Here is a 23,768-nt window from a genome sequence, read left to right as displayed (position 1 = left end):
TAGTGTCTAATTTACTAATCTGATTGTCAGGATCACTTGATTTAATACGACTACGTATAGTTGCCCTTGTTTTATTTTCGCTGGTGTTCATCTTAGAATCTCTTTTAAGGCACTATCCATTCCATTCAACTGCCCTTGCAAGCCCTTTGCTGTCTCTGACAGAACTACAATATCATCGATAGATCGCAAAGTTTTTATTTCTTTTCCCTGACCTTTAACTCCTTTCGAAATTGCTCCTTGGTGAATTATATAGGTGGCTGATATCTGTAATATGATGAAGTAGCTTACCGTTTTCACTTCGAATACTTTCCTCTATTTCAGTTCTTATCCAGTAAACTAGTCACTTATTGATGATATGAAGTGCTGATTTTGTTTTTCCTCACGCATAATGAAAGCGCCGTGTCATACTGTGGTTTTTATAGTATCGTATCCAGGAGGAGAGAGAACCAAACTCCCGCCAGTCTTCCCGATTTACCCATTTCGGGGTTTCCGTGCAAACCATTTCAGAGGAATCAAAGTAAGAATTGTTACGACAACAAGATCTTAGTCTGCTCCTTCCCACATCCGCGTTCAACAGATTTGGTTCAGTCCCTAATGCCCCTGATGTCGACGTTGATGGGACTTTAAACTCTGAAGGGCGAGGGGACTCAGTTGTTAGAACAATGGACTCGCATTTTTGAGGAGTGTGATTTGAATTCGAGCCCTTGCATCTCGATTTAGGTTTCAGTAGATCACTAAATCACCTGCGATGAATGCCGGATGACTCCTTTAGCAAGGTCACAGCCTAGTGTACTCCACAACTAGCTGTTCTTTACTTTACGTCGGAATGAGTGAAGGAAGTGTAAAAGTTGGGAGACAAGAGCTCAAGGATCCCCAGAGCGGTCTCCTACAAGATTGGCGTCCTGCAGCTGTTGAAGGACTGCTATTAAACTATTGGAATCATGTCTTCACAGAAACGTCTAAGTAATACTTCCTCCCGGCTCGAGTGCGCAGTGACAAAAGACGGGAGGTAAGGAGTGTACAGCAGGATCTTCCTTACCGCCGAACTGTTTAGGTTGGTTGGTTGGTTGGTTTGGGGAAGGAGACCAGACAGCGTGGTCATCGGTCTCATCGGATTAGGGAAGGATTGGGAAGGAAGTCGGCCGTGCCCTTGCAGAGGAACCATCCCGGCATTTGCCTGGAGTGATTTAGGGAAATCACGGAAAACCTAAATCAGGATGGCCGGACGCGGGATTGAACTGTTTAGGGTCTGGGACAGGACCCCACTCTACATTGCTCGCTCGATACGCCTCTTCCTCTTAGTAAAATAGACACCGCTACATGTTTATGAAGACTGCCTGCGCAGAAATGGCGGAACTGAGACGTTTCTGATAATGGGTCAGCCGAAAGTAGCTCCTGAGGTTTTTCATGAATGTCCGTGTGTGAGTGTATGAGGCGCTACTTCAGTGTCTGAGGGTACTTGAAATTCTGACCTGAAAAATATAGACACAGTGGATACTCAGAATTGAAACAATAAATCCCCTGAGAATTATAGGTATGGAGAGGAAGGTGGGGTCACAAGGAGCTCCTGAAAAATCAAATTAACTGTGAATGGGGGATTAGAGGGGATGGGCGATACCACACGATACATAATGACTTTACTTTCCCCTCAGCTGATATACAGTAGCTATAAGCATTAGTTTAACTGCAGTCTTCAGACACCGATAATTCATACGGAGTTAGCGCCAGATGTGTCGAACACGGATGTGGGAAGAAACCGGCTATGATCATGCTGACGTAACAGTTCTTTCTTCCATTCCTCTGAAGTGGTTTGCACGGAAACATCGAGATACGTAAATCGGGATGACTGGCGGGAGCTTGGTTCACTCTCCTCCTATTCATATAATTAACACATTTTGAAATATTAAGTATTTTAAAATTTGTGGTCTATAAAACTAAATAAAATTAAATTTCTGTGGTAAGTGAAAAACACAGAATTCCCTCAGATTTTATGAAATTCCTGAAACTTCTTGAAATTCACAGATTTTTTCTAGGCAAAATGTAATTCCCTGAGAATTCCCGATTTTCCAGAAGAATCGCCACCCTGATAGAAGATGATTTTGTGTTACGGAGAAAAAAAGTAAACGAGCGAACCAAAAACAGGGTAATAAATAACTTTACTCATGATGGAGCATAGGCTGAGATTCATATTTGTCAAAAGTTTAAGCACGATTTTAATTTGTCAGTAATGTTAATGAAATATAGGAATTTATAGACTTCGACTGTGATGAAGTCGCGGGTCTTTATAACGAATCTGTGAGCTGTGTAAGTGCTCGCAATTTGTCCTTAAACTTCATTGCACGGCATATAGTTACTTGGGCTTCTGACAGAGACCATTACCGCAATCCGCTAGTGCCGAAACGTGTTCCAGTAGTACTGGAAACGTTGTAATGGGAAAAACGGGGAGACTCCGACTTCATTCTTTGGATACACTGGTATGCATTAATAAGATCCTAAGAACAAGTTAGCATAATTATCTGTTCTCAGGTGTTTGTGCAGTTTTGTTACTTATACCTTTTTATATATTTTAAGACTGTACCAAACTGTTGTGTAATGTAGGAGGCCACTCCCGCAAGTCAGACATCATTTGTTAAATTCGAAATGTCTGTTATGGCTGTACGAAATGCATTCTACTTCATGCTTTTCTCAGCACAGTAGCGCTTTTGGTTGTCAGCAATTTTTCTTGTAACAAACCCATTTGTACTTTAATCTTTTAGAAGTTGCGTCCACTCGCCCACCAAGGGACCGCAAATCCCTCACGTACACTTCCTGAAGGCAAGAAGAGTGTTCAGTGTCGATCGAGCGGCTTGACACTGCTGCATTAATCCCAAGCTACACTCGTCTCGTGCCTAATTCTTACGCAACTAGTATGAAAATGAGAAAATGAATACAATCCAGCGTACATGTATCTGCAGCAGGGCTCGCCACACTACACGCGTGTTGGATGTGTGCACCGCGTGGGGGACCGACGTTCGGCCCCTCTCGGCTTTGCTCGGTCATTCTCGGACATACCTGGTAAAGCGCCGCATTTCATTTAGTACTGCGGTGCGGCAATTTTCGGTCGGTTCTACTCTCTTCATTTCGGCAGAATCGTGATGTCACCGCTGTAACCCTTCGCTATTTGTCGGTGGTATGAAAGACGTCCGCAAGTCCAGTAGCTGTTCGCAATTTTTTAATTGTGTACTTACTGCGACAGTACGGGCGGCTTTTTTCTGTTATTGTCCATCTGTGTGCTTCCGTTTTGATGGCCGCTTGGTACACCGCTTCACACACTTTTACACAATCTGTATACTTTTACACTGTGATAACGAAACTTTGCCAGCGTCCAGCATGTGCTATACAGCTGTTGCTTGTTACAAAGATCTTGACAAAATATATGACATCGCCCTACTTTCCTCAGAGATGTTATTTGTTTTTGTTTGCATGTATTAAAGTCGATATATGGGCAAATACTTTAATCAGACTAGCGTTAACATGAGAGGTCAAAATAAAATAAATTAATGCATGAATTACTACAAGAACAAACTCCAAGTTATCCGACGTCTTATCCATATTCGTATATTAACGTATAATACAGTGAGTTTATGACCAAATAGTTTAATCGAGATTGGCATTAACACGAGTGCCCAGGAATAAAATAATACAGAGTTTTAGTACTTGCAATGAAATGCAGCTGTTTGTGGGTAAATTTGTATGTAAATTTAAAACAACGTCCACAACGGCATCTGACCATGGCATCATACTTGCTAATTATTTTATTCCGCATCTGCATATCACAGATTATAACAGTCGGGTTGCCACGTAATAGTGACCTATTTAGTTTTGTAAGCAAAAAAAAAAAAAAAAAAGTTTTTCACACATATATCTTGATGGAAATATTGTAGCACTTTAGCAACTTCATTATGGAGACATGGAAGCTCTACCTGAGGAAAACAATGTTGACATACTGGAAAGTTTTAAAGTAAAAGGATTTGTTTTTAAAACAGAAATTACACTGCACAGCAATCAGTTACATGCGCACATACGCAGTGGCAAACTGAAACGCCAAACCGTCTCGAAAACAGATGTAAGGTTGCCAGTGTCCTCGAAAGATTAGAAAACTATCCTTATAATTCTTTGTAAGGCCACAATGCAGTCTTCAGATCTCGTGTTTTCCGCAACACCAGTGTGCTTAGGTAACTGGACTATTTTTGGAAGAACTTCTCTCTTCTAGAATGCGATTTTCTTTTTGAATACATCCCTATCGAGTCTCTCACCTTACAGTGTCTTACTGTTGGCAGTATGCAGTCAAATCCACATAACATGCGAGGTCTAAAATCAATTCTTGGTGCTCTAATTTTGGTTCATACACTCCTGATTCCTTCATAAATTCATCAATAGCGGGTTTTAAATCGAAAAATCTTTCTAGGCATGTCCCTTGACTTGACCAACTACTAGGGGACTTAACATCTGAGGTCAATAGTCTCCTATATACTTAGAACTACTTAAACCTAACTAACCTAAGGACATCACCCACATCCATGCCAGAGGCAGGATTCGAACCTGCGACCGCAGCAGCCACGTGGTTCCGGACTGAAGCGCCTAGAACCGCTCGGCCACCACGGCCAGCAACTACTTTTTAGTAATACATAAATTATCCACACTCTTCGTTCGGTTCCATCAAAAACTGTTGCAACCGACAGTGGAATAATGTGTGCAACTTCAGGAATTATACTATTCATACCACCAATTTCTTCACGTGCTCCATACCTGCAATTAGCACACAATGCTTCTTGAAACTGATCGTGGCGGCGAGTACGAACTGGTGTCACGTCACAGACGCTCCAAGGAGCAGGCGAAAGGGACGCTTCAGCAGGTACTGCGTATTCACATTGGCGGTGTATCCACCTCGTATAGCAGGCTTCCCATTGCTCTTGACATGACGTACAGCCTTACGACTTCACATTGAGCCATCGTCATCCCTGGCCTTCAAGCTACAAACATGTATACTACGCATGCAAAATCACAGTTTGTGGCGGAGAGTACTTGTTCGGTCTCTTGATCCTGAAAAACTCACTAACTGGTGGAGCGTCTCCTCGATTGCACTCACGAAACTTAGTGCCCCCCGTAAGAGTCCTCCTACCACGGAAACATGAAACATCACTGGCAGTTCTGGGAACCGAGTCCAGGACCTCCACATGGCAGTGAGGCGGACGTATACTTGTAGGTTGGCTGACACTTCCTGAAACGTACGCTCTCGTAGTTTTAACAGTAATACACATCGTAATGCACAGCTTCTCTACATCTACATCTAAATCTACAAGATTACTGACAGAGGGTTCATCGAACCACCTTGAAGCTATTTCTCTACTGTTCCATTCGCGAAAACCGCGCGGGAAAACTAACACTTTAATCTTTCCGTGTGAGCTCTGATTTCTCTTACTTTATTTTCATGATCATTTTTTCCTATGTAGGTGGGCGCCAACAAAACATTTGCGGTCTGGGAGGAGAGTTTGTGACTGAAATTTCATGAGGAGCTCCTACCGCAACGAAAAACGCCTTTGTTTTAACGAATGCCATACCAGTTCGCGTATCATATTCCTGGCACTTTCTCCCCTAATTCGCATAGTACAACACGAGCTGTCCTGTGAACTTCTTCTGTATTCTCCGCCAATCCTATGTGATGCAGATCCCATACCGAGCAGCAGTACTCCGCAAGGGGAAAGATGCAAATAGCTTGTGTAAATCATTTTGCAATTTTTTTGATACTACAATGGCTTTACAAGACGATAAATTACAGCATCATCAGCAATCAATCTAAGAGGGCTGCTCAGATTGTCTCCTAAATCTGTTTTACTCGACGACTTTCCGTCAACTACTACTTTCTGAGAATCACGACACCAGTCGCGCAACTGAGACGAACTCCGCAAGCACACAGTTTCATTAGAAGTCGATTGTGAGGAACGGTGTCAAAACCTTCTAATAACATTAACAATATAGTATCAGTTTGACATCCTCTGTCGACAGCACTCATTACTTCGTGAGAATAGAGAGCTAGTTGTGTTTCACAAGAATGTTATTTTCTGAATCCCTGTTGGCAATTCATAATGGTCGAACACAGTGTACGTTCCAAAATCCTACCGTAAATAGACGTTAGTTATATGGGTTAGTAATCCAATGTATTGCTCCCATTTTCTTTTTTGGGTACTGGTGTGACCTACGCAACTTCCCAGACTTCAGGTACGGATATTTCGACGCACGAAGAGATTGGGTGCTAAGTATGGAGCTATTGTATTCTCTGAAAGGAACCTGACTGCTGTACGATCTGGATCAGAGGCCTTGCCTTTATTAAGTGATTTAAGCTGCTTCGCTACACCGGGGATCACGTTGGCAGTTGTTCTTGTTTCAAATTCTGGAATATTTATTTCGTATCGTTTCGTGAAGGAATTTCGGAAAACCGAGTTTAGTGATACGGCACTGTTATCAGTAACATTACCATTTCTATCGCGCGGTTACGTTACTGATTAAGTTTTACCGCTGTTGTAGTTTACATATCACTGAGTTTCCTGCTAGATTTAGAGATAGAGTTTCGTTATGGAAGCTCTTAAAAGCATTTCGCATTGATGATTGCGCTAATTTCCGAGCTTCTCTAAAATTTCACCAGTCTCTAGGCATTTTGCGTTTTTTAAATTTTCATGTTTCTTCCGTTGCTTCGGCATCAATTCTGACCTGATTTGTGTGCCTTCGGGATCAGTATCATCTGTTATGAATTGATTTGGTATATATCTCTAATTGCAGTCGATACTATTAGCTGAATTTAAACCTGATCTGGTGTACATTTGTATAATTAAATTAAGAGTGCAGATTGTCTCTTAGGAAGGCGTCAAGCGAATTTTAATCAGATTTTTTAAATATTTTTGGTCAATTTGGATGTTACGGTGTTCAATCTTGCTACGAAACTTTGTCTAGAAACCTGGCAGAAAATCCAAAGAGATTCTGGTAATATGTGATTTATGATAGCGGCAAGAAACAATCAATGCCTTCTCTGCGCGATAGCAATGGAGATACTATCGAAGACAGTGCTGCCAAAGCAGAGTTACTAAACACAGCCTTCCGAAATGCCTTCACAAAAGAAGACGAATTAAATATTCCAGAATTCGAATCGAGAACAGCCGCCAACATGAGTAAGGTAGAAATAAATATCCTCGGAGTAGTGAAGCAACTTAAATCACTTAATAAAGGCAAGTCTTCTGGTCCAGACTGTATACCAATTACGTTCCGTTCGGAGTATGCTGATGCATTAGCTTCATACATAACAATCATATACAACCGTTCGCTGGACGAAAGATCCGTCCCAAAGACTGGAAAGTTGCGCAGGTCAAACCAATATTCATGAAAGGTAGTAGGAGTAAGCCACTAAGTTACAGGCCCATATCGTTAACGTCGATACGCAGCAGGATTTTGGAACATATATTGTGTTCAAACACTATGAATTACCTCGAAGAAAAACTGTGTTGACACATAGTCAACATGGGTTTAGAAAACATCGTTTCTGTGAAACACAACTAGCTCTTTATTCACATGGAGTGTTGAGTGGTATTGACAAGGGATTTCAAATCTATTCTGGATTTCTGGAAGGCTTTTGACACTATACCACAAAAGCGGCTTGTAGTGAAATTGCGTGCTTATGGAATATCGTCTCAGTTATGTGACTGGATTTGTGATTTCCTGTCAGAGAGGTCACAATTCGTAGTAATTGACGAAAAGTCATCGAGTATAACAGAATTGATTTCTGGCGTTCCCCTAGGTAGTGGTATAGGCCCTTTGCTGTTCCTTATCTATATAAACGGTTTGGGAGACAATCTGAGCAGCCGTCTTAGGTTGTTCGCAAATGACGATGTCGTTTATCGACAAATAACGTCTTCAGGAGATCAAAACAAATTGAAAAACGATTTGCAAAAGATATCTGAATGGTGCGAAAATTAGCAGTTGACCCTAAATAACGAAAAGTGTGAGGTCATCCACATGAGTGCTATAAGGAATTCGTTAAACTTCGGTTACACGATAAATCAGTCTAATCTAAAAGCCGTAAATTCAACAAAATACCTAGGTATTACAATTACGAACAACTTAAACTGGAAGGAACACACATAAAATGTTGTGGGAAAGGCTAACCAAAGACTGCGTTTTATTAGCAGGACACTTAGAAAATGTAACAGATCTACTATGGAGGCTGCCTACACTACGCTTGTCCGCCCTCTTTTAGAATACTGCAGCGCGGTGTGGGATCCTTACCAGATAGGACTGACGGAGTACATCGAAAAAGATCAAAGAAGGGCAGCACGTTTTGTATTATCGCGAAATATGGGAGAGAGTGTCACAGAAATGATACAGGATTTGGGCTGGACATCATTAAAAGAAAGGCGTTTTTCGTTACGACGGAATCTTCTCACGAAATTCCAATCACCAACTTTCTGCTTTGAATGCAAAAATATTTTGTTGACGCCGACCTACATTGGGAGAAACGATCGCCACGATAAAATAAGGGAAATCAGAGCTTGTGCGGGAAGATATACCGGGTGATCAAAAAGTCAGTATAAATATGAAAACTTAATAAACCACGGAATAATGTAGGTAGAGAGGTAAAAATTGACACACATGCTTGGAATGACCTGAGGTTTTATTAGAACAATATATTTGAATGACCTGAAGTTTTATTAGAACTATATATATATATATATATATATATATATATATATATATATATATATATATATATATAGCTAGACGCGTGAAAGATCTCTTGCGCGCGTCGTTTGGTGATGATAGTGTGCTCAGCAGTCACTTTCGTCATGCTTGGCCTCCCAGATCCCCAGACCCCAGTTCGTGCGATTATTGGCTTTGGGGTTACCTGAAGTCGCAAGTGTATCGTGATCGACCGGCATCTCTAGGGATGCTGAAAGACAACATCCGACGCCAATGCCTCACCATAACTCCGGACATGCTTTACAGTGCTGTTCACAACATTATTCCTCGACTACAGCTATTGTTGAGGAATGATGGTGGACATATTGAGCATTTCCTGTAAAGAACATCATCTTTGCTTTGTCTTACTTTGTTATGCTAAGTATTGCTATTCTGATCATATGAAGCGCCATCTGTCGGACATTTTTTGAACTTTTGTATTTTTTTGGTTCTAATAAAACCCCATGTCATTCCAAGCATGTGTATCAATTTGTACCTCTGTATCTACATTATTCCGTGATTTATTCAGTTTTCAAATTTATACTGACTTTTTGATCACCCGGTAAGTTCGTTCTTTCCGCGTGCTATACGAGATTGGAATAATAGAGAATTGTGAAGGTGGTTCGATGAACCCTCTGCCAGGCACTTAAATGTGATTTACAGAGTTTTCGTGTAGATGTAGATGTACGACGACCTTATGGTCATTAATGGCTGTACCCATCAAGATGCTCCCTATTTGCCAAGGGTTATATGTTGCTAATAGGTCAAATATGTTTTGCCAACTATTCACACTTCGGGTGGGCTCCTGCACAAATTTTTCAAGATAATTTTCTGAAAAAGCATTCAGAACGATTTCGGACAATGTCTTATGCCTACCATCAACTATAAACAAATATTTTCACCAATATGTCACCACCAACTATAAGTGTAGGAGTAGGATATCTATTTGAAATGAGACTCACTTTTCTTTGACTGCTATGCAAATCATCTGAGTATGGGGGTCGGTAAAAGGAACCAATTATTAATTTATTTTGGTTGTCTATTAGCGCTGGTGCTCTGGTTGTCTTCCAAAACAGCTTCGACAATTTACAACACCGATTGTGGAAATAGTTCACGGGTGAATTGCCGGATGTCAGTGTCCGGCAGTTCATCTGTGAACTATTTGAAAATGAAGTACGCCGGGAGAAGGCGAAGAGTCACAGAATACCGACTGTTACGAGGACTACCTTCCTGCGTTTGTCCTGCATCTTTTCAGACTGACGCCTTTCTTGTAATTTCCCGAGACCCTCTACTCTAAAAAACCGCCCAGTCCCCTCCACACATGCTGTGTGTAGTGGACCCCTGACCGATTTAACGGAACCCGAAAACCCACGACCATACAACGGAAGTCGAGGAATCTGCACGCTGCACGTTCGCAGAATCGTTTGAGCCTCCAATGGAAACCCGCCACTCGGCTCTATATCAAAAGTCCGCAGTCAGTCTTATCGACTACACTACACACGGTAAGCTCCGCCGTCACGTCGCAAGGAAGACTGGCAGTCTTTACATACAGAGCTAGTTGCCCGAAATCAAGTGACACACATTGTTCATACCGATATTAGCCACCATCTGCAGCTGGCTGCACCTTTTGCGCCTCATAGTATCCGGAACGACCTTTTCCACACTGGAATGACTCCTCCCAGTACGCACACAGAGTGCACATTGGATTACTTCCCGTCCTTGGCAGCCATAATCGTAAGGCGTCCCATTACATGGCTAACGTTGCAGCTCCCAAGTACCAGTAATCCCACTTTCTGTGACTGCCAAGACCTTGCAGGCCGAGAGGCTTCCCCTGAAACACGCAAGTGACTGTATCTGGCTCAGTGTGTTTATCAGACACAGTCAGTACCTGAAACCTGTTCAGCAGACGAACTGGAGAGGCACTCTGGTGGGCCCCCTGAAATGCAGCACCTTGGGACGACCTCACATTCGACAACAGGTGAAGAGTCAACCTCAGTGTGGGCAGCACCCAGGTGGCCACAATAGTGCGCCGATCAGTGAACACGCGGTTCGTGCTGGACTTCCGTCTCATCTCCACGTCCGGCCCCACACAGTGATGGCAATTGGCAACAGCCTCAAGATGCGTGACCAAAGTCAGCACCACCCGTGGCTGTGAGCAGAGGGTCACCAACTTAGCTTACATCTGAACAGAGCAATCGCGGTTCCTACCAGTACTGAAGTCAGTATCGAGAGACGCGGCGCAGTCATTAGCACACTGGATTCGCATTCGGAAGAACGACGGTTCAAACCCGCGTCCGGCCATCCCGATTTAGGTTTTCCGTCATTTCCCTAAATCGCTTCAAGAATATGCTGGGATGGTTCTTTCGAAAGTGTACGGCCAATTTCCCCTTCCCTAATCCGGTGGGACCGATGACCCCGCTGTTTGGTCCCCCACCCTAATCAACCAACCAACCGACACACTAAATACAGCATACATATGCTCCAGCCAGTTACTATAATGAAAAATTGTCTGATAAATATACAAACACGCACCAAATTTAGGTGTTCAAACTAAAGAGCACAGAGGAATTTCACAATAAGTCACATTTTATGAGAAGATCACAAACGAAACGGTGTACTTCAACGCGCTACCCCGCGACGAAAGCACCACTCTACTTTCTCTTCTATCGTCTGCCACTGGAATTGGATGAACATCCTATGAACTTTCCCCACCAATTCTTTCTGGTACGAATCCCAGATGGACGAGAAATACTGAACTACTGCTCGGAGAGGAGTTTTGTAAGCTACTGCATTTGTGGGTGGACTACATTTGCAGAAGATTCTCCCAATGAATTTCAGTCTAGCGTTTGCAGAAGATTCTCCCGATGAATTTCAGCCTGGCATCTGACTTTCTTACGACTAGTTTTACGTGGCCGTTAATCTTTAAATCTCAGACATTTTATAGATGCGAGTGTTTCCAGGATTTGTTCGGCAACCTCGAAAGCACAGCACACAATAATGGAGGCTGCAAAGATTTTGGCGACGATTTTCCGTGGTCGAGCAGTTATAGGTGCTTCAGTCCGGAACTACGCGGCTGCTACGTCGCAGGTTCGAATCCTGCATCGGGCACGGATGTGTGTGATGTCCTCAGGTTAGTTAGGTTTAAGTAGTTGTAAGCCTAGGAGACTGATGATCTCAGATGTTAAGTCCCATAGTGCCTAGAGCCATTTGAAACATTTTGACGATTTTCCTGCCGTCACCACTGTCGGAAGCGAAGCGCGAAACGCGTGCAGGTACTTACCATTTGGTAGAAGAAGGGGTGCGTGAGCGCGAGCCAGCGCTCCACAGCCATGACGATGGCGACGCAGCCGGAGCCGAGCCCGAAGAGGCGCCAGAGGACGCGCACGACGCAGGACCAGTACTCGGAGAAGTACTCGCAGGGCAGGTAGAGCTTGAGGTAGAGCTGCAGCAGCATGCCGGTGAGCGCGACCAGGTCGTTGGCGGCGAGGCAGCGCAGCATCAGCGCGTGGCGGCGGTGGCGCGCCTGCCCGCGCAGGATCAGCAGCGCGGCGACGTTGCCCGCGACGCCCAGCACGTACGTGAGTGTGATGGCGAGCTGCCGGCCAGGGCCCAGCGGACGCCGCCCGCACCCACCCTGCGCCGCCGCCGCCGCAGCAAGCGTCGCGTTCATCTGCCGGCACACACCGCGCGCCCCATTAAACTACCCAACTGACTACTGCATCATTCGAGGGGACAGTTTACATACGCCAACAGCATGTGAAATACTATCATCCGAGAACAACTACAACTAAAACTAAATTCCGTCAGAACAGGACTCGAAAGACCCGATGGTACCGACCGACCGACCGCCGTGTCATCCTCAGTCTATAGGCGCCACTGGTTGCGGATATGAAGGGGCAGGGCTGGCCAAACGATACTCGCGTTCGAACAGGTTCGAAATTTCCCGGTACGCCTCAGCATTCGATTCAGTATTGAGCTCGTTCGAACAATGACGTATTGACTCGCGCGGCGCGAGTGCAAGGCATACGCAAGAAACTACGAACGAGCAACAACAATAAGTTATGGCTCTGCTTAAAATTTGACAGTTTCGTGAAACATTTGAGGAAATAGCGTTAAATCCTACCACAGCACAAACTACTACTGCGTTTGTACAAATTGACGAGTTCTCATACACCACCGATATGTATGGATATATAAACACTTATGCACGTTTTTTTTTTTTTGCGTTAAGGTAACAGACAAAGACGAATACGTTTTCCTCCAAAAGATAACACCTGACTGAATCCAGTGTAATATTTTATTTGCTTATGAGGTACGGTAATGATTTTCAAAGTATTTTTTAGCAAATGAGCAATTAAATCCCTGTCCATGTAGTAGAACAACAGATAAAAACTTTATCAGATTTTAATCAGTTTGCCGGCCGGGGTGGTCGATCGGTTCTAGGCGCTACAGTTTGGAATCGCGCGACCGCTACGGTAGCAGGTTCGAATCCTGCCTCGGGCATGGATGTTTGTGATGTCCTTCGGTTAGTTAGGTTTAAGTAGTTCTAAGTTCTAGGGGACTGATGACCTTAGAAGTTAAGTCCCATAGTGGTCAGAGCCATTTAAACCATTTTTTAATCTGTTTTAAAACAATACGACAGCATTCAGATGAAACAATCAAAACAAGTAATTAAGAATTAAATGCTGGACAAACGAAACAGATCGTTATAAAGTGACGAATTTTTTTCGCGCGAATGAGTTACAGCCCTAAGACCCGTCTCGGAAGTAATACAATCAGACGTCACTATATCGCGGGACGGAGTAAAACTCGAGAATTCGACAGAATCATTATTGCGATCTTTTATTTATATATTAGTTGCCGTTGATATGTATGACCTGCATTTTAGAAGATATTTCAGACCGTATTCCACATTTATTTTTATTACTAAAATCAAAAGCGCTTCAAAAGATCGAACAGAACCCGAGATTTTCGGAACTACTGTTCGAACAGTTCGAGTCGTGTTCAAACACAGCCCTGTGCACGGGCAAGTCATTTGCCCAGCGCTGGCCGTTGTCAGTTTTCGTGACTGGAGGCGCTTCTTCTCGAGCAAGTAGCAGCTTTCCGCAGATCAGGACCGTCACCTATCCAAGTGCTAGCCAAGACCGACAGCGCATCATTTTGGTGATCTGACGGCAACTGATATTACCACTGCGGCAAGACCGCCGGCAAACAACAGTTATACCTTACAATATTTTAAAAATTAAGAATTATTTTTTCTCTTAAAGCAACTCTTACGCGGTCCATCCACATTAATGTGATCACCGTCTACGTTCGACGTAAAGGTGCAATATCCACTCAGCGACGGGAGGTGGCAGCACGGGCAATGGAGGGTATACACAGTGTGTCGAGGAGGACGCGGAAAACAGTGCAGACACTGGCGATTTATCTGACGGGCAGTAGGGCACGATCATTGGCGTTCGGGCCAAGAGTCGAAGCATATCCGAAATAGCTGTTCGGGTGCCGTCGTGGACGGTAAAACGGTGCTAAACAAAACCGGCGCCAAAGCAACTGTGGTGCACCACGGGCAATAGATGACAGGGATCAACGACGGCTGCGGAGATGTGTACTAACCGGATTAAAACCCAATCGTCTGTGGGACCACCTCGATCGTGCTGTACGCGCCACGGGTCCTCAACAGAGAAACCTGGCGCAGCTACCCACGGCACAGTTATCGGCATGCCTCCACATCTCTGTCGGTACCTTGCAGAATCTCACTGACACTCTTCCTGCACGTCTCGTGCTAAAAAGGTGTTTATTCACGCTTCTGACAGGTCGTCACATTAATGTTGCATGCATAAATCTGTTGAGAAATCTACTTCCCATTTCATTCGTCTTTATAAACGGGAACTTTAAAACTGGTGAGCTTCTTGTGTTTCTTTATGTAATCTTCCGTATAGTTTGGTTTTACACACCTCAAAAAAAGTTTTGCATCATCCCGATTCCCAGAACTCCTGAAGATAGACGTTGACTGTGGATACTGTATCACAGACCCGGTCCCTTTGACTGTTCAGAAATGTCACTAAACCCGCCCAAAGATGTAAACAACCATGCATGGGCAGCGCCTATTAGACGGAGGAAGTCCGACAGCCGATCAGTTCCACTCATTCCACCAGGAAGGAGGTACACAGCTCGTGTTGTCTGTAGTTCAACCATGCCTAGACGGTCAATATCGTGGTTCGATCGCGTCCGCATTGTTACTTTGTACCAGAAAAGGCCCTCAACAGGGGGAAGAGTCCAGGCGTCTCGGAGTCAACCAAAGCGATGTTGTTCCGACATGAAGGAGATAGAGAATGGTACTGTCGATGACATGCCTCGCTCAGGCGCCCAAGGGCTACTACTGCAGTGGATGACCGCTACCTACGGATTATGCCTCGGAGGAACACTGACACCAACGCCACTACGTTGAATAATGCTTTACGTACAGCCACAGGACGTCGAGTTACGATTCAAGGTGTGCGCAGTAGGCTGCATGATGAGCAACTTCACTCTTGACGTCGTTGGCGTGGTCCATCTTCGCAACCACACCACCATGCAGTGCAGTACAGATGGGCCCAACAACATGCCGAATGGATCGCTCAGGATTGGCATCACGTTCTCTTCACCGATGAGTGTCGCATATGCCTTCAGCCAGACAAAAGGGCTGTTTATGGATGACGTGACCCACCAACCACTCTGCGGGATCTACGCCGAATCGCCGTTTTATATATACAGGGTGAGTCACCTAACGTTACCGCTGGATATATTTCGTAAACCACATCAAATACTGACGAAAGTAGGCCGGGGTCACCTTTTAAGAAATGCACCGAAGAACCAAAACATTATGACAAACTACCATCGCGAAATTGAATGCAGATTCTTGGTGGTGTGAGCATGAGAAGCGACAAGGCAACTATTCAAGGCGAGCAGAGACGAATGGGTAATCATTCTTCCAACAATACGGGCAGAGAATGGAAGAAATCCAATAACGTAAGAGATTTGACAAACCGCAGATTGTAATGGCTCATCGTTTGGACGAGCGTCTTGAAAACGGAGAAATTGGTCGGATGTTCGTGTATAGCTGTCATAAGAACATGCATGAAAAGTGGCTGAAAGACGGTGAAATCACAAGTGGGCGATAGAGAGGTCAACGTCTATGCCTCATTAGAGAACGTGGAGGTCGTAGGCTTGATCGCACTGTAAAGCATAATAGGTGGCCATCTTTGACAGAACTGACAACAAAATGCAGCTGCCTGCACAAGTGATCCACACACCGTTCAGTGCACATTACTGAACATACGGCTCAGCAGCAGACGACACGTACGTGTTCCAATTATTGACCCAACTACGCTACTGGCCATTAAAATTGCTACACCACGAAGATGACGCGCTACAGACGCGAAATTTAACCGACAGGAAGAAGATGCTGTGATATACAAATGATTAGCTTTTCAGAGCATTCACACAAGCTTGGCGCCGGTGGCGACACCTACAACGTGCTGACATGAGGAAAGTTTCCAACCGATGTCTCATACACAAACAGCAGTTGACTGGCGTTGCCTGGTGAAACGTTGTTCTGATGCCTCGTGTAAGGAGGAGAAATGCGTACCATCACGTCTCCGACTTTGATAAAGGTCGGATTGTAGCCTATCGCGATTGCGGTTTATCGTATCGCGACATTGCTGCTCGCGTTGGTCGAGATCCAATGACTGTTAGCACAATATGGAATCGGTGGTTCAGTAGGGTAATACGGAACGCCGTGCTGGATCCCAACGGCCTCGTATCACTAGCAGTCAAGATGACAGGCATCTTATCCGCACGGCTGTAACGGATCGTGCAGCCACGTCTCGATCCCTGACTCAACAGATGGCGACGTTTGCAAGACGACAACCGTCTGCACGAACAGTTCGACGACGTGTGCAGCAGCATGGACTATCAGCTTGGAGACCATGGCTGCGGTTACCCCTGTCGCTGCATCACAGACAGGAGCGCCTGAGATGGTGTACTCAACAACGAACCTGGGTGCACGAATGGCAAAGCATCATTGTTTCGGATGAATCCAGGTTCTGTTTACAGCATCACGATGGTCGCATCCGTGTTTGGCGACATCGCGGTGAACGCACATTGGAAGCGTGTATTCGTCATCGCCATACTGGCGTATCACCCGGCGTGATGGTATGGGGTGCCATTGGTTACACGTCTCGGTCACCTCTTGTTCGCATTCACGGCTCTCTGCACAGTGGACGTTTCATTTCAGATGTGTTACGACCCGTGGCTCTACGCTTCATTCGAACCCTGCGAAACCCGACATTTCAGCAGGATAATGCACGACCGCATGTTGCAGGTCCTGTACGGGCCTTTCTGGATACAAAAAATGCTCGACTGCTGCCCTGGCCAGCACATTCTCCAGATCTCTCACCAATTGAAAACGTCTGGTCAATGGTGGCCGAGCAACTGGCTCGTCACAATACGCAGGTCACTACTCTTGATGAACTGTGGTATCGTGTTGAAGCTGCATGGGCAGCTGTACCTGTACACGCCATCCAAGATCTGTTTGACTCAATGCCCAGGCGTATCAAGGCCGTTATTACGGGCAGAGGTGGTTGTTCTGGGTACTGATTTGTCAGGATCTATGCACCCAAATTGCGTGAAAATGTAATCACATGTCTGTTCTAGTATAATATATTTGTCCAATGAATACCCGTTTATCATCCGCAGGTCTTTGTGGTGTAGCTATTTTAATGGCCAGTAGTTTACATCGTTAGTTACGACTGCAGTGGGCACGGGATTATGCTATGACAGACAGTCTCCTGGGCTTCCGTGGGACCAGTGGTAGTAATGTAAGGCACCAGACAGCAGTGGAGCACGCCAACGTTATTGGGGACCACCTGCATCCCTTCACGTTTCATGTCTTCTCTGACGGCGATGGCCTCTTCCAGCAGGATAACTGAACGTGCGACAGTGGTTTGAGGTGCGTGATTTGAATTCACGTTGATGTCTCGGCCACCAAATGCTCCTGATCTGAACCTGATGGAAACCATCTGGAACGCCACCGGGCACCAGCTTCGCGCCTCCACAAACCACCGGCTGCTAATTTGAGTAACCTGCGTGACTTATGGACAGATATTTGGTGCAAAATACCTACCAATAATACTTCAGGAGAACTGCTGTTCTACTGCGTCCACAGGCGGATCGCCACGCTTTTAACGTTCTGGTTCGTCAGTCTAAAATTTTGCGAATAATTATTAATAACTATCACGGTATTCGGTGCATGAGCCGATTCGAGAGAATTACACTGTCATTTCATAATTGTGCAGCGCAACAGTCGCTGAATAAATTGCATTTAATATGTATATGACGTTAGTCAGTCGAACGAAGCTTCACACGTACTAAATTAGTAATATTATCAGATGCTACTCGCAGATTTCACGAGGCATGACTGAGCTGCACACAAACTGGAAATTCGTCGCTCCCTCGAAATTACTTAGTGGCGCTCCTGGTCGTACACTGAGCGAATGATTTTTCAGAATATGATAGCCCATTCACTCAGACGATACTGTAACGGTAGAGGTAGAAAATTATATGTTACGATGTCATCCCTCACAGCAGTGAATTTTCCTTTCGCTGCATGTGGACGTTCGTAATATTTGTAGCCTTAAGAGCGCAAGAGCGTGGCGATCTATGGGATAGTTTGAAAGAAATTGGAGTGCCTGCACATCTTGTTACGTCAGTCAGATCGCTTTATTCCAATCGAGAGGTAATAATTCAAAAACAACATGGGTAAGTGACTGGCTCATACAAAGGGTATCAAAATTTTCAATTCGAAGGCCACTCTGAAACTTACCTACATGTCGGAGCCTACTTACCCGCATCGGAGTCGCGCTGGCTTGCATTTACGCTGCAGAAATTCCCACCCCCCCCCCCCTCCCCCCGCAAGCGAAAATTTTTACCGCCCATTATAATGCGAACTGCTACATATCAGGATTGTATTTTACGATCTTTTCTCTCCAACAGATATACAGAGAAAGACAGGTTTCATAGAAACTCTCGCACTGGAATAGTAACTCGTAATATAGGCCCTAATTATGCACAAGACACAAACGTCTCACAAGAAACATCTGATCGTGAAGTTAATAACTAAAAATGAGAAGTCCAGCAACTATTTGAATATCAACAGGATAAAAACCGTAAGTGTTAAGAATATCTTTAAAAACATTAATTGAAGCTATTTATGGAAAGTATGTCTTGTTAGGAACGGAAACCTCAAAAGAGAAGATGGAAGTCACAGAACGCTTTGGGTATATAGCTTGAAAAAGATCTGTGTATAATCACAGCTGAAGTGATGGAATAGACTGGGATTGGGACGTGCGCTGTATAAAAAGACTGAGTGAGCTGACGAGTCACCTGTTGTGAGTCTTTTCACTGAACGCCACGTCGGCACCGACCGAAGTGGCGCAGTGGTCAGCATACGGGAGGACGACGGTTCAAACCCGCGTCCGGCCATCCTGATTTAGGTTTCCCGTGATTTCCCTGTATCGCTTCTGGCAAGTGCCGGGGTGGTTCCTTTGAAAGGGCACGGCTGACTCCTTCCCCGTCCTTCCATAATCCGATGGGCCCGATGACCTCGCTATTTAGTCCCCTCCCCCCCTAATCAACCAGCTACGTCAGCGACTTAGGTGTCACTATCCCGCCAGGCGCATCTTCGCATCATACAGAAGTGAAAACTAGGTTGAATGCAGACTCAGAAATCCATCGTCCGGCCGGGATTTAACTGCACGACCTTTCGTTTTCCAGGCACGCGTTTCAGCACAAGACCACGAGGTCCAGCAACTGAGGAGACGTATGGTACTCCCAAACCAGTATGTGCGTCTGCTTTCCTCCTCCTTATCGCTGAAAGTGGTAACGGCTCTGTGGTGGTTTCAGAATATTCCACTAACCCCACTGTAACGTTCACAGAGAGAATGTGAGCATTTGAAGTGAGCAAGAGCTTTGTACGCTTACGATGACGCCCGTAAGAAGTACGTCGTCATCCACGCTTCTTCCTGTGTTAAGGTATCGTTTGGCATTTCGTGGATGAAATTCAATACCTTCCACAGCATTCCCAGTCATCTAGTTGGAAAATTGTGTATCAAATTTCGTCTGTGTCAGAGTCAAGAATTACCTCTGCCATTATCGCTGACATTTTTCCTTACTGCATGAAAAATAATACAACTTTATTCTCCACACAGTCCACGAGATGTACCAATTCAGTCCCTGACAGATTCATGTGGTGTTTCCTCTACTCCGTATTAATCAATGCGCAACGGGTGGCAGAGTGAAAACAAAATAAAGTATCTACTTGTTGTGACTCAGATTACACAACTCACGCTAGAGTGTTGCCACGTCTCTGGCATGAAAACAGATCGGAGTCGTCGATCTGACAAGGAGACCAAGCGCCAATCATATTTTAGTAATTTTTTATAGTTATGGCACGTGAACTTCAGAACTCAGATAACAATCCTGCAAAGCATGACAATGCAACTCCAACATGTTCTCGAGAAAATCGACTATGAAGTTACCCGAGCGCGTTAATACCCTGAAGTAATATCAATGTTTCAACATGCAGCATGGCTCTATGGTAGAACCTTTGCCTGTTACCTAAGCGGTATTATATGTTCAACAAGCATTTCCGTGAGGTGTAGAGTACAAAGAAAAGAAAAGATAATTTTTTGGTTTTTTTAACTGAAACAATCTTTATTAACAATGTTTTATAAAAGATGGGTAATTAAGAATTTATGTTTACAATCAAAACTCGATTTATAATTCCATACGTAATTAGACATAAGAAGGCGTATATTTTTCATAATAATGACAATTATGTTTGTGTTAACTGAACAAAAAAAATAATAATAATAATAATAATAATAATAATAATGACCGAAACAAGACTCGAACCAGCTGCATGCTACTCATTTTTTCCCTGTCTTCACGTATTATACACATCACAGCAATTTTCATAGAAGTTGAACCTTTGTTTAAATACTTGCGTCAGTCAGCTGGGAATCGAACGGAGGCCTCCTATGTGCCAGGTTAGCACTCTACCACACTGCCACGTAGCCTGTCGAATTAGGGATCGTGTTTTGGGGTATTAAAGTCCCTCCGATAACTTCAAAGTCGATTTTATCGAGAATTTTTCAGAGATGCAGCGAACAGCTTTGGGAAACTGGTATTTCTGTTCCGAGCTTCACTTACCACAAATGTGTCTCCTTGTGACGTCGTTACTACCCACGAAATAGAAGGAACGAGCCGGACTACAACTGCTGGCCTTTCTTACGACTCGTCCGCCTCCGTAGTTGAGTGGTTGCCATGCAGAGGACGGAGGTTCGATTCCCAGTACTGCCAGGGATTTTTTCCTTTGTCGGAGGACTGATACGGAATGCAGTCAGCCTCGTGATGCCAACAAAGTTGTCATGTGACCGAGCAGTAGCGGCTCCACGGTCTGGAACGTCTGCAAAACGGCCAGCAGATTGGTGTGCTGACCACATGCTCCTTCTCACCACACCCGCATACCGCCACAAGGCAGGATGACACGGCGGCCGGTAGACATCCCTTGGGCCTTCACGACCTGGACGAGAAGCTCTTATACCTCACTTTACAGACTGTTAAGCAGATCTACATCAAAACAAGTAAACTATTCATGCAGAAACCTAGGCACGTAGGACAAGATAGCCGCTAAGCTACCCGTTCAGCGGACTCCAGTCGTCACACTGGAACAACTGGTTAGTAAGTCCGACGTATGCATTCATCAGTTGTTTTCTGCGTGTTGAAGTCTTTTCGTAAATTTGGTGCTTGAGTTTTCAGCTGACGTTTCTTATTGTTTCTAGTGAAATATTTCAGTTGAATTTTCATTCAGTGTTTTAACTTCGTTGGGTGTTCCAGTGGCCGCTTGAATTTTTGGTTTTAGCTAATACTTTTTCTTAAGTTTTGTTGGTATTGGTATTAATTGTGGTTTACTAGTATTAATACACGTTGTCGCTTTCTTAGGATAGAGAGAATTTCGAGAGCACTGTTGTTAGTTCTATACATAGTTCTACTACTGTAACTGAACTTAAGTTACGTAGACGTATAGTTTTTTTTCAGTAACAGTAAAAATTTACCATGACAGAGAAATGTTGGGTCTGTCGTAGGTTTGTGAATAGTGGGTTACGGTGTGGGGTTTGTTCAAAGTATTTTCATGAGGGGGGGGGGGGGGGGGGTTATATGCAGTGAGGAAGCCAATGGGCATTCTAGCGAGATGCTTTTCTGAATGCAGAATCTGTAGTAGAAATAAGTTAATAGAGAAGGAGGAGCGTAAGATCTGTGCCCTTCAGGTGCAGTTACAACACGTAAAGGAGGAACTAGATGGTTGAGGAGGGTGAAGGGTGCTGGGGAAAGGGAACTGGCCGTTGACAAGAAGGCATCTAGGAGGAGGACGTATTCAGACTGTTATACTTTGCGTATATGCAATAGATTCGACCAACTGTCAGAGCTGAGTGGAGAGGAGCATCTTGTAGCTGTAGGTGTAGGGAACATGCAGCAGTCCTCAGCAGTTAGCAGGCCTAGGTCAGTTGCAAAGTCTAACAGAAAGAAGAAGCTTCTACTGCTATGTAGTTCACACGGAAGAGGTATGAGCCAGCAGTTGCAGGAAGTGTTGGGAGTAAGTACCAGGTCATCAGCATCATGAAGCCTAGTGCAGGATTGGCTCAGGTGACTGACAACATAGGGGAGTTATGTAGGAGTTTTACGAAGGACGATCGGGTAGTGATAGTGGGTGGAGCAGGGAACAATCTTGATAGGGACGGGGAAAATGATGTAGGTGGTGATCTGATGAAGATGGCTACTCAAACTGGTGGCACTAATGTGCATTTCATGCAACTGTTTCATCGTCATGATTGGCCTCACCGTAATGCGGCTGTTAGGCACGTTAACGTGGGGCTGGGGAGGGCACTGATGGCGGAGGGCATGGGTCACATCTCAGTGGTGCCAGTTGGGTCTATCAGTAGATGGGGTTTCACTAGGCATGGCCTGCACCTCAATAGGTATGGGAAGGGGAGGCTGGCTAAGCTTATAGGTGACAGTGTAGTGGGTGGTGGTGGGATCACTCATGGGAAAATTCCTGTAGTAGATGGTGTTAGAGCTGCACCATTTTTAGATTGAAATCAGCTGATAGGTATACCTGCTTAAAGGAAGTCCCTCTGACTAAGCGCTCACTTCAGAAGACGTCATGTTTCGAAGTAGAGAAGCAATTAGCATATTTCATTAAAATATAAAAGGTATTAGAGATAAAGTTAGCGAACTGCTTACAGATGTTGACTCTGAAATTATTGGTGTATCGGAGCACCACTTAAATAATTTGACAATTCAGAGGCTTCCCTTACCATGATACAGATTAGCTGGCTGTTTTTCAACGAGTTCCTTGCGGGGTGGGGGAGTGGCCATGTACGTAAAGAACAGTATTCCATTTGAGTCCATGGACGTATCACGGCATTACACTGGACAGATACTTGAGTGTTGTGCAGGGTCAGTTGAATTTAGTGAAACTAAACTTCTAATTGTCGTTATTTATAGGTCCCCTAAATTTGACCTCAGAGCATTTTTGCTCAAGCTAGAGAGGGTTCTTGATTCACTTTATAGGAAGTACCAGAAATTAGTTATATGCGGTGACTTCAATGTAAATTTTGTATATGACGGTGCAAGAAAAAGGATGTTGGCAGATCTTAATTCATATGATCTGATGCAGACTGTGTTTTCTCCAACTAGGATGCAGGGGAACAGTAGCACAGTCATAGGCAATATTTTTATTCATTCTTCATTACTAGATGGGAATTCGACAGTAAAAGGGTGAATGGCCTTTCAGAACATAATGCACACATTTTTAACACTAAAAGGATTTTGTACTTCAACAAATGTCACATAAATTTACGAACTATTTAGGAGAGTTAATCCAACAGCAATAAAGAGTTTCTTAA

The 23,768-nt window shown here is 44.4% G+C and overlaps 1 protein-coding gene across 1 annotated transcript in view; it reads right to left on the bottom strand.

Moving 5' to 3' along the window:
* Window positions 1-12,433, bottom strand: part of LOC124722781 (prostaglandin E2 receptor EP4 subtype) — a 390,946-nt gene extending 378,513 nt beyond the window's left edge. The window contains exon 1 of the mRNA XM_047247916.1: window positions 12,044-12,433. Within this exon, the coding sequence (XP_047103872.1) occupies window positions 12,044-12,433 (390 nt within the window). The remainder of the gene's footprint in view (window positions 1-12,043) is intronic.
* Window positions 12,434-23,768: the final 11,335 nt, after the last annotated feature.

This window comes from Schistocerca piceifrons, chromosome X, assembly GCF_021461385.2.
Source record: "Schistocerca piceifrons isolate TAMUIC-IGC-003096 chromosome X, iqSchPice1.1, whole genome shotgun sequence".
NCBI classification, from domain to species: Eukaryota; Metazoa; Arthropoda; class Insecta; order Orthoptera; family Acrididae; genus Schistocerca; species Schistocerca piceifrons.
The sequence above is the reverse complement of the archived record's forward strand: the minus strand, read 5'-3'. Positions and strand labels throughout refer to the sequence as shown.